Source organism: Hippocampus bargibanti, linkage group LG02, assembly GCF_051943395.1.
Source record: "Hippocampus bargibanti isolate YZ-2025 linkage group LG02, ASM5194339v1, whole genome shotgun sequence".
NCBI lineage: Eukaryota > Metazoa > Chordata > Actinopteri > Syngnathiformes > Syngnathidae > Hippocampus > Hippocampus bargibanti.
Window position 1 is genome coordinate 10,947,501 of NC_142735.1, and position 11,828 is coordinate 10,959,328.

General features: G+C 39.9%; 2 protein-coding genes across 6 annotated transcripts in view; both read left to right on the top strand.

The window, feature by feature from the left end:
• Window positions 1-2,557, top strand: part of zdhhc24 (zDHHC palmitoyltransferase 24) — a 4,853-nt gene extending 2,296 nt beyond the window's left edge. The window contains exon 3 of the mRNA XM_088988847.1: window positions 1,659-2,557. Coding sequence (XP_088844973.1) covers window positions 1,659-1,951 — 293 coding nt within the window. The 3' untranslated portion in view covers window positions 1,952-2,557. The remainder of the gene's footprint in view (window positions 1-1,658) is intronic.
• Window positions 2,558-3,095: 538 nt separating this feature from the next.
• Window positions 3,096-11,378, top strand: LOC148901529 (uncharacterized). 5 transcript variants are annotated; one of them, XM_088988817.1, is made up of 14 exons: window positions 3,096-3,892; window positions 3,972-4,037; window positions 4,118-4,829; window positions 7,004-7,036; window positions 7,145-7,303; window positions 7,875-7,986; window positions 8,133-8,183; window positions 8,271-8,348; window positions 8,464-8,520; window positions 8,647-8,706; window positions 8,999-9,063; window positions 10,581-10,716; window positions 10,815-10,873; window positions 10,953-11,378. In XM_088988817.1, the coding sequence occupies exons 4-14, from the start codon at window positions 7,014-7,016 to the stop codon at window positions 11,149-11,151; spliced, it is 999 nt and encodes a 332-aa protein (XP_088844943.1). In that variant the 5' UTR covers window positions 3,096-3,892; window positions 3,972-4,037; window positions 4,118-4,829; window positions 7,004-7,013; the 3' UTR covers window positions 11,152-11,378. The 5 variants fall into 5 exon arrangements, with proteins under 5 accessions (XP_088844943.1, XP_088844961.1, XP_088844951.1 ...); XM_088988835.1 differs by lacking the exons at window positions 4,118-4,829; window positions 7,004-7,036; XM_088988825.1 differs by lacking the exons at window positions 3,096-3,892; window positions 3,972-4,037; window positions 4,118-4,829; window positions 7,004-7,036 and adding an exon at window positions 6,606-6,720.
• The last annotated feature ends 450 nt before the right edge of the window (window positions 11,379-11,828 follow it).

Below are 11,828 nucleotides of genomic sequence, written 5' to 3' on the forward strand. Positions count from 1 at the left end.
ACGAACAAAGGGGTGGGACCTTCTGAAACTAGCCATTTCCGGATTCATTTTGAAGTCATTTTTATTGGTGTTTTTCATTTAACTAAAAATATCAGCCTGCCTGTTTTGGGTATTATAGATGCTATAAAACGTTTTTATAATGTCAGTGGGAAACACAAAAAAATGGTGCCGGTTGTCCTTTAAATGTAGTGTGTACAAACCTCATAGCACAGTAAGAACCCAATTTATTAACTGTCTTTCAAATGTGAAAAATATCCCTGATCAGTTAATAAATTTGTCTCAAGGAATATGGCGTTTACATACTATTTCGCAGATACTTGGAGGAGGAAATGGAAATAGATTAAAATAACATGCACTGTGATTCATCAAGATTGCGTCTGTTTTTAATAGGTTTTCATTGAAGGGGCAAAGTCAAAGAAATCAACATTTATTGAAAAATGGAATCACTTTCAACATTCAAAACATATTATTCCACAACGAAATATTCAAGCTCAATAATACCTACTTGTGTTAAATTCCGCCAAATCATAGATGGTTTGTCCTGACCGCGCGCTCAACAAACTCCTCACTGACGCCCTCGCCTTCACGCGCAAACAATACACGTGTACGGTCGCCGAGCACACAGACATCGGCAACCAGTGAAATTTGCATACTCGGCACGGCAGCCAATCAGAAGCATGCTGCTTTCTTCCGGACTTTCGCAAGCGTTATAAAGTCGTGCAATTGCATATCATTTTCCAAAATAGATGCACAGAACCTCAGCCCAGAAGAAAGATTCAATAGAAGCTAACAACATATGTGACACTACAAAACGTAAATTTACATTAAACCGTGACTGTAAAGTGTACGTGAGACTCATGAAAGGGGCTTAGTGGCTCGTAGGAAGCAATGCAAACGTTGCATTGTGCACCACAATGACAATCGACTACTGCAGCAAAATCTAGCCATGCACATTTACCGTAAATTAAGCAAGGTAGCATTTGTAGTAGGTACATTCTTGATTTAAAAAAAAAGACGTTATACTTTGTGACAATGTTTTTTAATGTGATTAGTTGTCTCATTGTGCTTCAGGTTGTGAAAGATGGGGCAGGCAACTTTTCAGTTATCTGCCCTGTTGTCCGCTAACTTTTTGTCATGAGTTTCAGACGCTTTTTTTAATATAATTTCGGCAGGTTCGGCGGGCCGGATTAAAAAGCCTAACGGGCCGTATGTGGCCCGCGGGCCGTAGTTTGCCCATGCCTGAACTAGAGCTATATTTTTCTACATTTTACATACATCTACATTTTGTACGCAACTTGAAAAGTTTGTACAAAACTCATTCCAATGATGTTCGACACCAATGACAATATAATACAATAATTTGTCAATCTTGATTACATTGCAAAGATAAGATATTTATTGTTCAATGATCATCATTTTTTCGCGAATCATGAATTTTGGAGCCAAGGCCTTCAGTGATTGGTAGACCAGTAGCCTAATTTTAAAATCTATTTTACATCTGACTTAGAGCCAGTGTCAAGACTTTCGGACCCAAGTACTGTAATATTTTGTGATGTTTTTGTTTTGGTTAGTAATTGACTTGCAGTAATTTGAGTTTGGTTGTACCAAATGGACTGAATCATTCTCATAATAATGTCAATATCCTTCTCTTCCACCAGGCCAGGTCTCAGCACGTGCCTTCTCCTTTGCCTTCATTGCCGACACATGCGTTGTGGGCTTCCTGTTGGTCTCTGCATTCTTCTTCTTCCATCTCTTCCTGCTTTTCCGGGGACAAACCACAAGGGAGTGGTACACATCTCGACGCCCCTATAACCTTGGACTTGTGGCAAACTTGCGTCACAGCTTTGGCAATTGCTGGTACCTTTGCTGGCTGTGCCCACTTATCCCGTCACGTCTACCTGGGGATGGGATACACTTCCAGGTGACGGGATCACTCGAACCTACCCGGTAATAACTGCGGGGGTTGGCTCGACTCAGCCAAGAGATGACTGAATGTTTTATAGACGCTAGACTCTTTTAATATTCCCTCAGAAAAACATTGGTTTCCAAACCGGAATAGTAGGCACTGAATTAGTCGACTCATTGCACTGTTTGTGTTTATGATGATTACTGTATGTTATGGTTTTATGACTATTGCCATGGCCCCCAGTCTTTGGTAGAATTTTGCACAAATGATGATGGTTGCTAACCTGCCAAAAATAAATATCATGTGTGCAATTGGCGCACAATCATGAAATTCCACAACCTTAAGACAGTCATTGTTTTTGTAGAAAGTCATCAAGAGAAAGTAGTGTGGGGGATATTCAGATCAGGTTGTCACTTATGAACCACCGACCGATGACCAAATAATGCATGACATCCATCATTTCCCAGAGAATGATGAGTACAAGCATTTGGCCCGACATTACAAATTAGCAACCCATCAGATCCTACTGTACCATATGCCGTTATCTCTACATGATCCAAATATTCACTACATGTTAAAACATTTGCAATGCAATTTACATGGGTATTTGGCCATGATTAATATATATACATGTGTATATGTGTGTGTATATATCTATATCTAGATCTACGACCGAGGTCTCGCTTTATATATATATATATATATATATATATATAGTAAAGTCTCGTTATATCGATATTCAAGGGAGTCCGAAACAATATCGATATAACCGGGACTATCGATATATCCGACCCTGTTTGCATGTAATACCGATATCGATATCATGAGACTTTACTGTGTGTGTGTGTGTGTGTGTGTGTGTGTGTGTGTGTGTGTGTGTGTGTGTGTGTGTGTGTGTGTGTGTGTGTATGTATATATATATATATATATATATATATATATATATATATATATATATACACACACACAGTAAAGTCTCGTTATATCGATATCGGATATATCGATAGTCCCGGTTATATCGATATTTTTTCGGACTCCCTTGAATATCGATATAACGAGACTTTACTGTATATATATATATATATATATATATATATATATATATATATATATATATATATATATATGAAAATCAAACCTTGAAATACGCACTACTTTTCGCGATACACACCCACCGCGGCTGGCGGACTTGGCGGAGTGATTATCGTATCTGCCGGAGTGATTTTCGATTCTTCGGCGGAAGCACACGACCGAACAGCGCTCCCGCCGGCGCACCTTTCCACACCCCTTCTCTTTGAATGCACACGTTGATCGCCTCCGAGGAGCTTTTTGCAGATAATTTTACTATTATGGGAACGAAAAAAACCCCCACCACAGGCTCGTGTTCACGGTCTGAGGCAATCGAATTTGGATTAACGAAAAGCAGTTATCCGGCGACAGTGTGAGTCAAGCAATTATATGTGAGAAAGCACAGCTAATTCACGCCGATATCGCCATGCGGCAACCTGGAAGTGCGGCGCTTATTGAGGATTTTAAAGCCAGCAACGGATGGTTCGAGAACATCTGAGGACGAGGAAGAGGAGATGGCTGCAGCATCAAGTGAGCTCATCAAGGCAATGTTGGCAAAGTGGAATGATGTGCAGGCTTTTATCGAGCAGTTCCATCCACAAAAGACTGTGGCTATGACAATCATCAATATCGTCTTTCCCTTTCGGCTTTTCCCTTCAAGGGCTCGCCACAGTAAATCAGTGTCCTCCATCTTCAGAGGTTTTAATGACAATCATCTACATGATGAACGATAATGTGATGCCTCAGCTTCGTAAGACCTTACAAGTCAGAAAGCAACAGGTGTCAATTAAGAGGTTTTTAATCAGCAAAAATGATGAGTCCCCAAAGAAGCAAAGAAGCCACAACAGAGGTTGAGTTACCAACAGTCCTTATGGAAGGTGACTCTCCTTCCATATGCCATCAACGCCCATCACAAAGGTAAATAAAACTTTATTTTATAGTACAGTTTATTTCTTTAATTACAGTCCTCATGTAATGTGCCTCTCTTTCCAAACAGCAATTCCCTCTGCCCGCCGACCCCAACGCCATTCATTCCATCAAGCCATCAATGACCATCACAAAGGTAAATAAAACGACTTTATTTTATAGTCCAGTTTATTTCTTTAATTGCAGTCCTTATGGTATGTGACTCTTTCCAAGCAGCAATCCCCTCTGTCCTCCGACCTCCAACGCCATTCCATCAAGCCATCAATGAACAACACAACACCAACACAAATGTAAATGAAGTGACTTTATTATACAGTGCAGTGTATTTCTTTCATTACAATACAATAGCACATTTATTATACATAGAATAAGGTAAGTTGTGTGTAGTTTAAGGCGTTTTTAGTTGAAATTTTTATTTTATGGAAACTTGGGAACGGATTATTCTCATTTCAATGGTTTCCTATGGGAATTTTTTTTGGGGGATACACACTTTTCGCCTTACACACTGTCTGGGAACCAATTAAGTTCGTAAGCCAAGGTCTCTGTGTGTGTATATATGTAACGGAGTTGTGCGCTTAGATTATTAAATTATGAAGGAAGTGACGCAACGGCGCACAGTGTGGCACTATGTCCCGCCCATAGTTTCCAGAACAATCTCGAGGAGATTCAGGTTAATCACAAGACGAAACCCATGCGACTTCACCCATCCCTTCTGCCATACTGTGTTGCAGAAATAAAAGAAATAAAAAGACACATCCACGCGTCTCGTCTTCATTAATACGGCAGCATCGTGGAGATGAAGACAGTCACTGTTGTGACACCCGTCACATTGGTGCCGTGACCCGGATCACAAGTGACTCTCCACTTCGGACCGGGACCGCGATGCTGCACAATGAAGACGCTGTGCAATCCCATCACTCGGTGGACGGTGTGTCGACCCCCGTTTTGGAAATACATGTAGAGTGTTAATTGTCTGACCTGCTGTTTTGCAATTAGTGTGTTTTTTTTTTCATGTACGTGTTTTGTGTGTTAAGTCTAAGAATGAGCTCCCTACAAGTAACAAGTAGCACACCTTTGAATGAGTCTGTTGGTAGAGGTAGAGGCTTCCCAACCGTGCAACAGTTGTGTAGTGTAATCCAGAGTGGTGTAGGTTGTACAGAGGGGAATGGGCAGGTTCAAGCTGAGGCCACTTATGTTAGTGGGGACAGAGTTCCTTCCCAGACCCAGTGCAGTGCATCTACGACGAGCGCACAGACAACTGATACACCAGCAACAGATCCCTTTCTCCAGTCTGTCACAGTTATGTAGTGCTATGCAGGGTGATGTAGTTTGTACAGAGGGGAATGGGCAGGTGCGAGCTGAGGCCACTTATGTTAGTGGGGACAGAGTTCCTTCCCAGACCCAGTACAGTGCATCTCCGACGAGCACACAGACCCTGACACACCGGCGACAGATCCCTTACTCCAGTCACCTGACGTAGTTGGTCAGATGAGTGACATAATTAGACAGCATTTTTGTACATCCTTGCCCGATAACCTTGTCTATTTTGCCTGTTGGTCTTTCTGTTGTCTTCCGTGTGTATGTTGCCTCACTTCTGCATAATTTAAGGGGGGTGTATGTAACGGAGTTGTGCGCTTAAATTATTAAATTATGAAGGAAGTGACGCAACGGCGCACAGTGTGGCACTATGTCCCGCCCATAGTTTCCAGAACAATCTCGATGAGATTCAGGTTAATCACAAGACGAAACCCTTGCGACTTCACCCATCCCTTCTGCCATACTGTGTTGCAGAAATAAAAGAAATAAAAAGACACATCCACGCGTCTCGTCTTCATTAATACGGCAGCATCGTGGAGATGAAGACAGTCACTGTTGTGACACCCGTCACACACACACACACACACACACACACACACACACATACACACACACACACACACATACATATATATATATGTGACGGGTGTCACAACAGTGACTGTCTTCATCACACACACACAGTATGGCAGAAGGGATGGGTGAAGTCGCATGGGTTTCGTCTTGTGATTAACTGCGATAGAAAAGCGCATATGCTCCAAAGTTCCACTCGACAAAACGTGAAGTAAATAATGACACAAAAAGTAATCTGGACTCGAAATGAATAAGGGAACTAATTAGATAACACTAGACAGTACAAAAGGGGAAACAAAATAAGATATTGTCATGAAAATGCGCGTTAATCAAGACCAACAGAAAATTGCGACTCACCCTGAATCTCCTCGAGATTGTTCTGGAAACTATGGGCGGGACATAGTGCCACACTGTGCGCCGTTGCGTCACTTCCTTCATAATTTAATAATCTAAGCGCACAACTCCGTTTTTATATATATATATATATATATATATATATATATATATATATATATATATATATATATATATATATATATCTATATATATATATATCTATATATATATATATATATATATATATATATATATATATATATATATATATGCGCAGAACCCTCAAGCTTCCTGGCCTCTGGTAGAGGACCCGAGCTGAAATGGGGACAGACACCACCCATGGTGGGTGAGACGAGGATTTTATTTTATATATATATATATATATATATATATATATATATATATATATATATATATATATATATATATATATATATATATATATATATATATATATATATATATATATACACACACACACACAGTACAGTATTTTGTGTGTGAGTGTATGTACTTTGTTGACGGACCCTAAAAGCAGCGATCGAGCCACGCGCTGCTAACCATCAAAATTGGACAAAAAGAAGAAAATTGTGGTAAGTATCTCTCAGAAGCAATGTGTGAACATTTTTCTCGAATCAATTTAATTTCATGACACTATTGTGAGGAATTTGTTTATTGTTTGCACGCCACAGTTAATCGCCCACCTTTATACAGCTGCTAGCGCTAACTCGATTGATAACTCAATTTTACTTGATTGTATGCGAGACGAAACATCGTTACTGAAGTTATGCTACTACCAGTTTACTGTGCAGCAGTCATTTATTGTTATTTTTGCTGGATGTTATGTCTTACTTTTCATTTATTGTCCATTGCCAGGCATAAGAAAATGGATGTGTCGGATGAAAATATGTGGGTAATTTTAAGTAGTAAAATGTACATCTTTTACACTTTTTTTTTAAAGAGCGAATAATGTTATCACTGTACGAATTTGTTTTTTATGCGTGTTTTTGTGTGCAGGACAGTGACGGAGATGCTTGAGGAAATCGCTGATCTTGATCACAATCAGAGTCAGCTGAAACATTTAAACTCTGAGATGGGCCACTTCCTCAATGCAGCAGATGATGAGATGAACGTACTACGATCCGAAAATAAAGGGTTTCGAAGACAAGTGAAAGTGTAATAAATTATATTTTGCCGTTCGGAACAAATGGTGCCGTGGCTGTCAGCCTAGATGTTGCAATTGAACCCATCTTTCGTTGTTTTTCTTGCACACCTTGTGGGTGTGCCTACAATTTTGATTTGTCATTCGTTTTAACCTACACTTGCCAAACATCAATATACAGTGTTTTACACTATACGACGCACAGAAAATCATTTTAAATGTTCTATAAAGCTTGTTACAGTTGCAGCAATTGTAACAATCAATATACGTAAATAAAACTTTTATTCCTTTGGTGTAGCGCCAATTCGTGGATACAAAATGAAACTGCAGCCACTATTGGAGCCTCTTCTGTGTGCCTCAGAATATGTTTCGCCTATATGTGAAAAGAACAAAAAAAGCAATTCTTCAAAGGTGCACCTTCATACTCCAAAGCACTTTATACAGTAATGCAGAACATGCTGAATCTATTCTCCAAACCGCTTACTCCGAAAACGGATGTCAAATCAAGGGCCAGAATAGAAATACTTGTACTCTGTAACCTGATAAAATGAGTTGTCGTAACCACTTAATGTTCTGTGTCTGTAGGTTGGAGCAACTTGTCGCAAATGGTCAGCACGAGGAAGCACAGTCTTGCAGCTCATCAATGCGAGATGACCTCGATGTAAAACCGTCCACTGAATTTAAACTACAAATACTGGTGGGTTAGACCATGTGTTCTTGCCCCCTTTGGAGCATTTGTAAAAGCATTTTGGTCGATAAGATAATGATTTTAATTTTACCTTGAATTCTGCTCATATCTGATTGACAAGTTTTTTTGTTTTTTTGTTTTGTCCCTGTCCGCAGGAGGAGGAATGCAATGCGATGAAGGAACGAAATAACCAACTTATTGCACAGGCCTGACAATTGTTCTTCTCTCTATCTCAAGCCATGAATGTGCGAAGAAATGTTCTGCGGCACGGTTTACTTTTTATGATTTTTCAGGTTCAAACGCTCCAGCAGCAAAGAGAACAGGACAAGATGAGCCTCAGAAAGTTCGATGTTGCCCTTAAAACCATTGAAGTACAGACTCACTGAATGCAATTTGTTCACTTGCTGTCCAATTATCTCTGTTTCTCTTCGTCTTTCCGAACATTTAAGGGAGACGTTGTCATTGCTACTCTGTTCTGTTTTCCAGTTTAGAACAGAAGAAGCTCAACTCGAACTGCAGCAAAGGGATGCACTCATTCAACAGGTATGTGAGGACAGAGACTAAATAAAGCATAAAGCAACAATTATATTTAAATGCTTATCTTCAAAAGCCGTCTTCTATTTTGACTATAGTTGGCATCATTACATTACATTTTGTTATCTGTTATAGAGTAGATTACAGTTAAAGCAAGCGGAGGATATAGTAGGGGAATATACCAACGTCATCAAGGTAAGGACAGTCGTACTGTTAATTAAGGGATTGCACTACAGATCTTCTGGAGAGTTGCATTGTACGCTTGGTCTCGAGGTCAATTTTCGACCTCGAAACAGATATATGGTGCTGGCTGACAGTGTCTTTAAGGTCCTGACTGGTGGAGCAAATGTCTGCAAAAAATAAGCAACAATAATAATAAGCTTTGCATATACAAGCAATGAAATTGTACAAAAACAGCACAGACAAAGAGGATAGTTTTTTTGAATAATTACAGCCCTAACAGATCTTGGAGTTGTGTGTTTTTAAGGAGCTCAGACTGGCCAACCAGGAGCTGCGGAGTCACTTAGAGGAGCAAGAAGATGAGGCCTCGTTGTAAGTAACTCTTCAAATCCAGTGGAGCCTTAAAGGACAACCAACACCATTTTTTGTCGTAACTGACATCAGAAAAACGTTTTATAGCATCTAAAATAGCCAAAACATGCGGGCTGATATTTTTAGTCAAATGCAAAACACCAATAAAAAATGACTTAAAGTGTCCCAAACCTGCCACAAATGAGCTCAAAACTGGAGAGATTCGGAAGGTCCCGCCCCCTTGTTCATGACATCACAGCAGGATACTCCTTCATAAACTGGCTTGCTCCAGATTCAAAACAATGGCTTCAGAGAGTTCAGATTCGGAGAAGATGCTTTCTTGTTACTCATCCAGTTATGAATATGATTCAAATATTTCTGAAGAGGAAAGCATAAATGTTTGCAATCGATTAAAGATGTCCTTCCGTATCAATTCGAGCCGTCTGCAAGCAATGAAACCGGTGAAGATCTGGACTCCTATGTAGCACCCAGAAAATGCACAAGATGGCGCACAAGCTCCGTTGGAAATGGGCTGATTTGTCTGTTGGGAATTTGTCTAAACTTAAACCTTCTTTATGCGCGTTACCGCAATTGGCTGTGACACATAACGATTCACCATTGCGTTATTTATGTAGTTTTCCTTCTAATTTTGCGATCAACATTGTGTTTTCACACGAAAAAAAAGTACCCAAAATGCATTGTGTGTCGCTTCCTCGGATGAGGGGAGCTCACAATGTGACGTCACAAGACTTCATGAATATTCAGCGCGAGTCTTAAAACATAAAATAGAGCTATTTGCGGTGGAATCTTTGTAAAATGCGCTCAGTAGAAGTCATTTGAAGTGATTTTACAAATTATGGACACAACTTGTCCGGCGGTGTCGGTTGTCCTTTAAGATATGAGTGACCTCTTCTGATGTCTTTTTTGACATATGAAGCATTCGCTCATATTCCGTACTACTTAGAGCGCAGGGGGTGCTGGAGATTATCCCAGTTGTTTTTGGGCAGTAGGCGGAGGACACCCTGAACCGGTTGTCAGCCACTCGCAGCGCACACATATACAAACGACCATTCACACTGACAGTCATACATGGGGACAATTTGGAGTGTTCGATCAGTCTGCCATGCATGTGTTTTGGAAATGGATGTGCGAGGAAACCGGACTACCCGCAGAAGACCCATGAAGGCTCGGGGAACACATGCAAACCCCACACAGGAAGGTTGGAAGTGAAATTGAACCCAGTACCTCTGCAGTCTGAAGTTGACATTCTAACCACTCAACTATGGATTGCCTCTTTATTAAATTGTGTATATGAAAATGTTTCTTCTACAGCACAATATTATGAAGTGTGATTTCACTGTTAGCTTCAAGATATCATTTCTACTATTTTTCAATGAGGATTGAGGATTTGAGGTGTAACGGTTTTGCGTATGTTCACCAAACAAATTAAGCTTGAGTCACAGGTACCATTGTTTTTAGCTTCAGATTCACAGGCTAATTTTGGTGCATTTTGCTTTGTTGCTGCCACTGATTTTCAGAGTTAATCTCAGTGATTTGATGGGGCAAAAGAAGGCATCGCACCTTCCTGGCATGTCTTTCGCAGAGGAACTTAAGCTGCTTGCCATCCCAAATGAAATGAAAGGCATGATGGCACCCTCCATGGATTCCAGTCAAGTATGAAGCCACTCAATTGCAGAATATGACAGACAATTTGAATTTACATTTGAAAATTGTTTAAATGCGCAGTGAGGTACTCTGAGTTTTGTTGACAGGAAGAAACAGATGCCACTGAACCAAGCAGCACCCCTGTCTTGTCCCAACAAAGAAACAGGTGACATTCCCGAGTCATGTTATGTATTCCATTCACTATGAAATTGTCCTGTACTTCACTCATTATCTTCTCCCTGTAGGTGCACGCAATCCAAAGAACCATCCACCCAAAAGTTGTTGGTGCTCTGTATCGCAATTATCATTATTTTGGTCATCGTGGCTGCAGGAGATCATGCAAGATATTTTAACTTTCATCCAATCCACAACCTTTGGAGAAGCGTGCACCTGATGTTACAGCCATACTTTAGTGTGCACTATGGAACATTACCTCCTGTGTGATCCAAGCAATTCTCATTGTTTGTTTAATTTGTTTTTTTTTTTCAAGAGTAAGGGTAGTCCTGGTATCTTGCAGATTTATTATTAAAATTAAACTCCTGTTGTACATCTGAATGTGATGCAAATTTCTTTCCATAGGAAACATTTATTTGCACGATGATCACATTTGTTTGTTTTTATGGTCATGCATTGGTGATATATTTCTGCTTCTTTGAATTCAAGAATAAAAGTGTCTGCACACAAGCTTGGCCTTATATATTAATTTCCATGTTGCTTTTTTAATGCCAGCAGCTCGTGGTTTTTCAGCTGCAACAAGACATCACGCTTTTCCCCTAGTTGATACTTGTCACCAATAGGGGTAATAATAGTCTGGGAATGTTCTTTATCCTGTTTATATTTCGTGATTACGTTTTTAAAATATAGATAGTTTTAATTAGTTTTTAGAGCAGGTTTGTTCGTTTTTATTCAAGTCAATTCTCAACAAAGTATCCTGGTCAATTTTTTTACGAGCGCGTTGGCTGCGCTGCTGTGTTACCCTTGCGCCATCGCATTGAACGATATGTACTGTATCATGACAGTCTTATCACGTGGACTATCTTGTTTGTTTTTGTTTGAAAAATTCCTGATTTGATGATTTTTATTCAGGTATCGTTTATTCAGCTCATAACTGAAACAGGAAG

Excerpts from the sequence above, each read along its gene's own strand:
- LOC148901529 (XM_088988799.1), top strand. The coding sequence starts at position 6,915 with ATGCTACTACCAGTTTACTGTGCAGCAGTCATTTATTGTTATTTTTGC. Across the intron at positions 8,521-8,646 it reads GGGATGCACTCATTCAACAG|AGTAGATTACAGTTAAAGCA; the intron begins GTATGTGAGGAC and ends TATCTGTTATAG. Across the intron at positions 10,717-10,814 it reads CCTCCATGGATTCCAGTCAA|GAAGAAACAGATGCCACTGA; the intron begins GTATGAAGCCAC and ends TTTTGTTGACAG.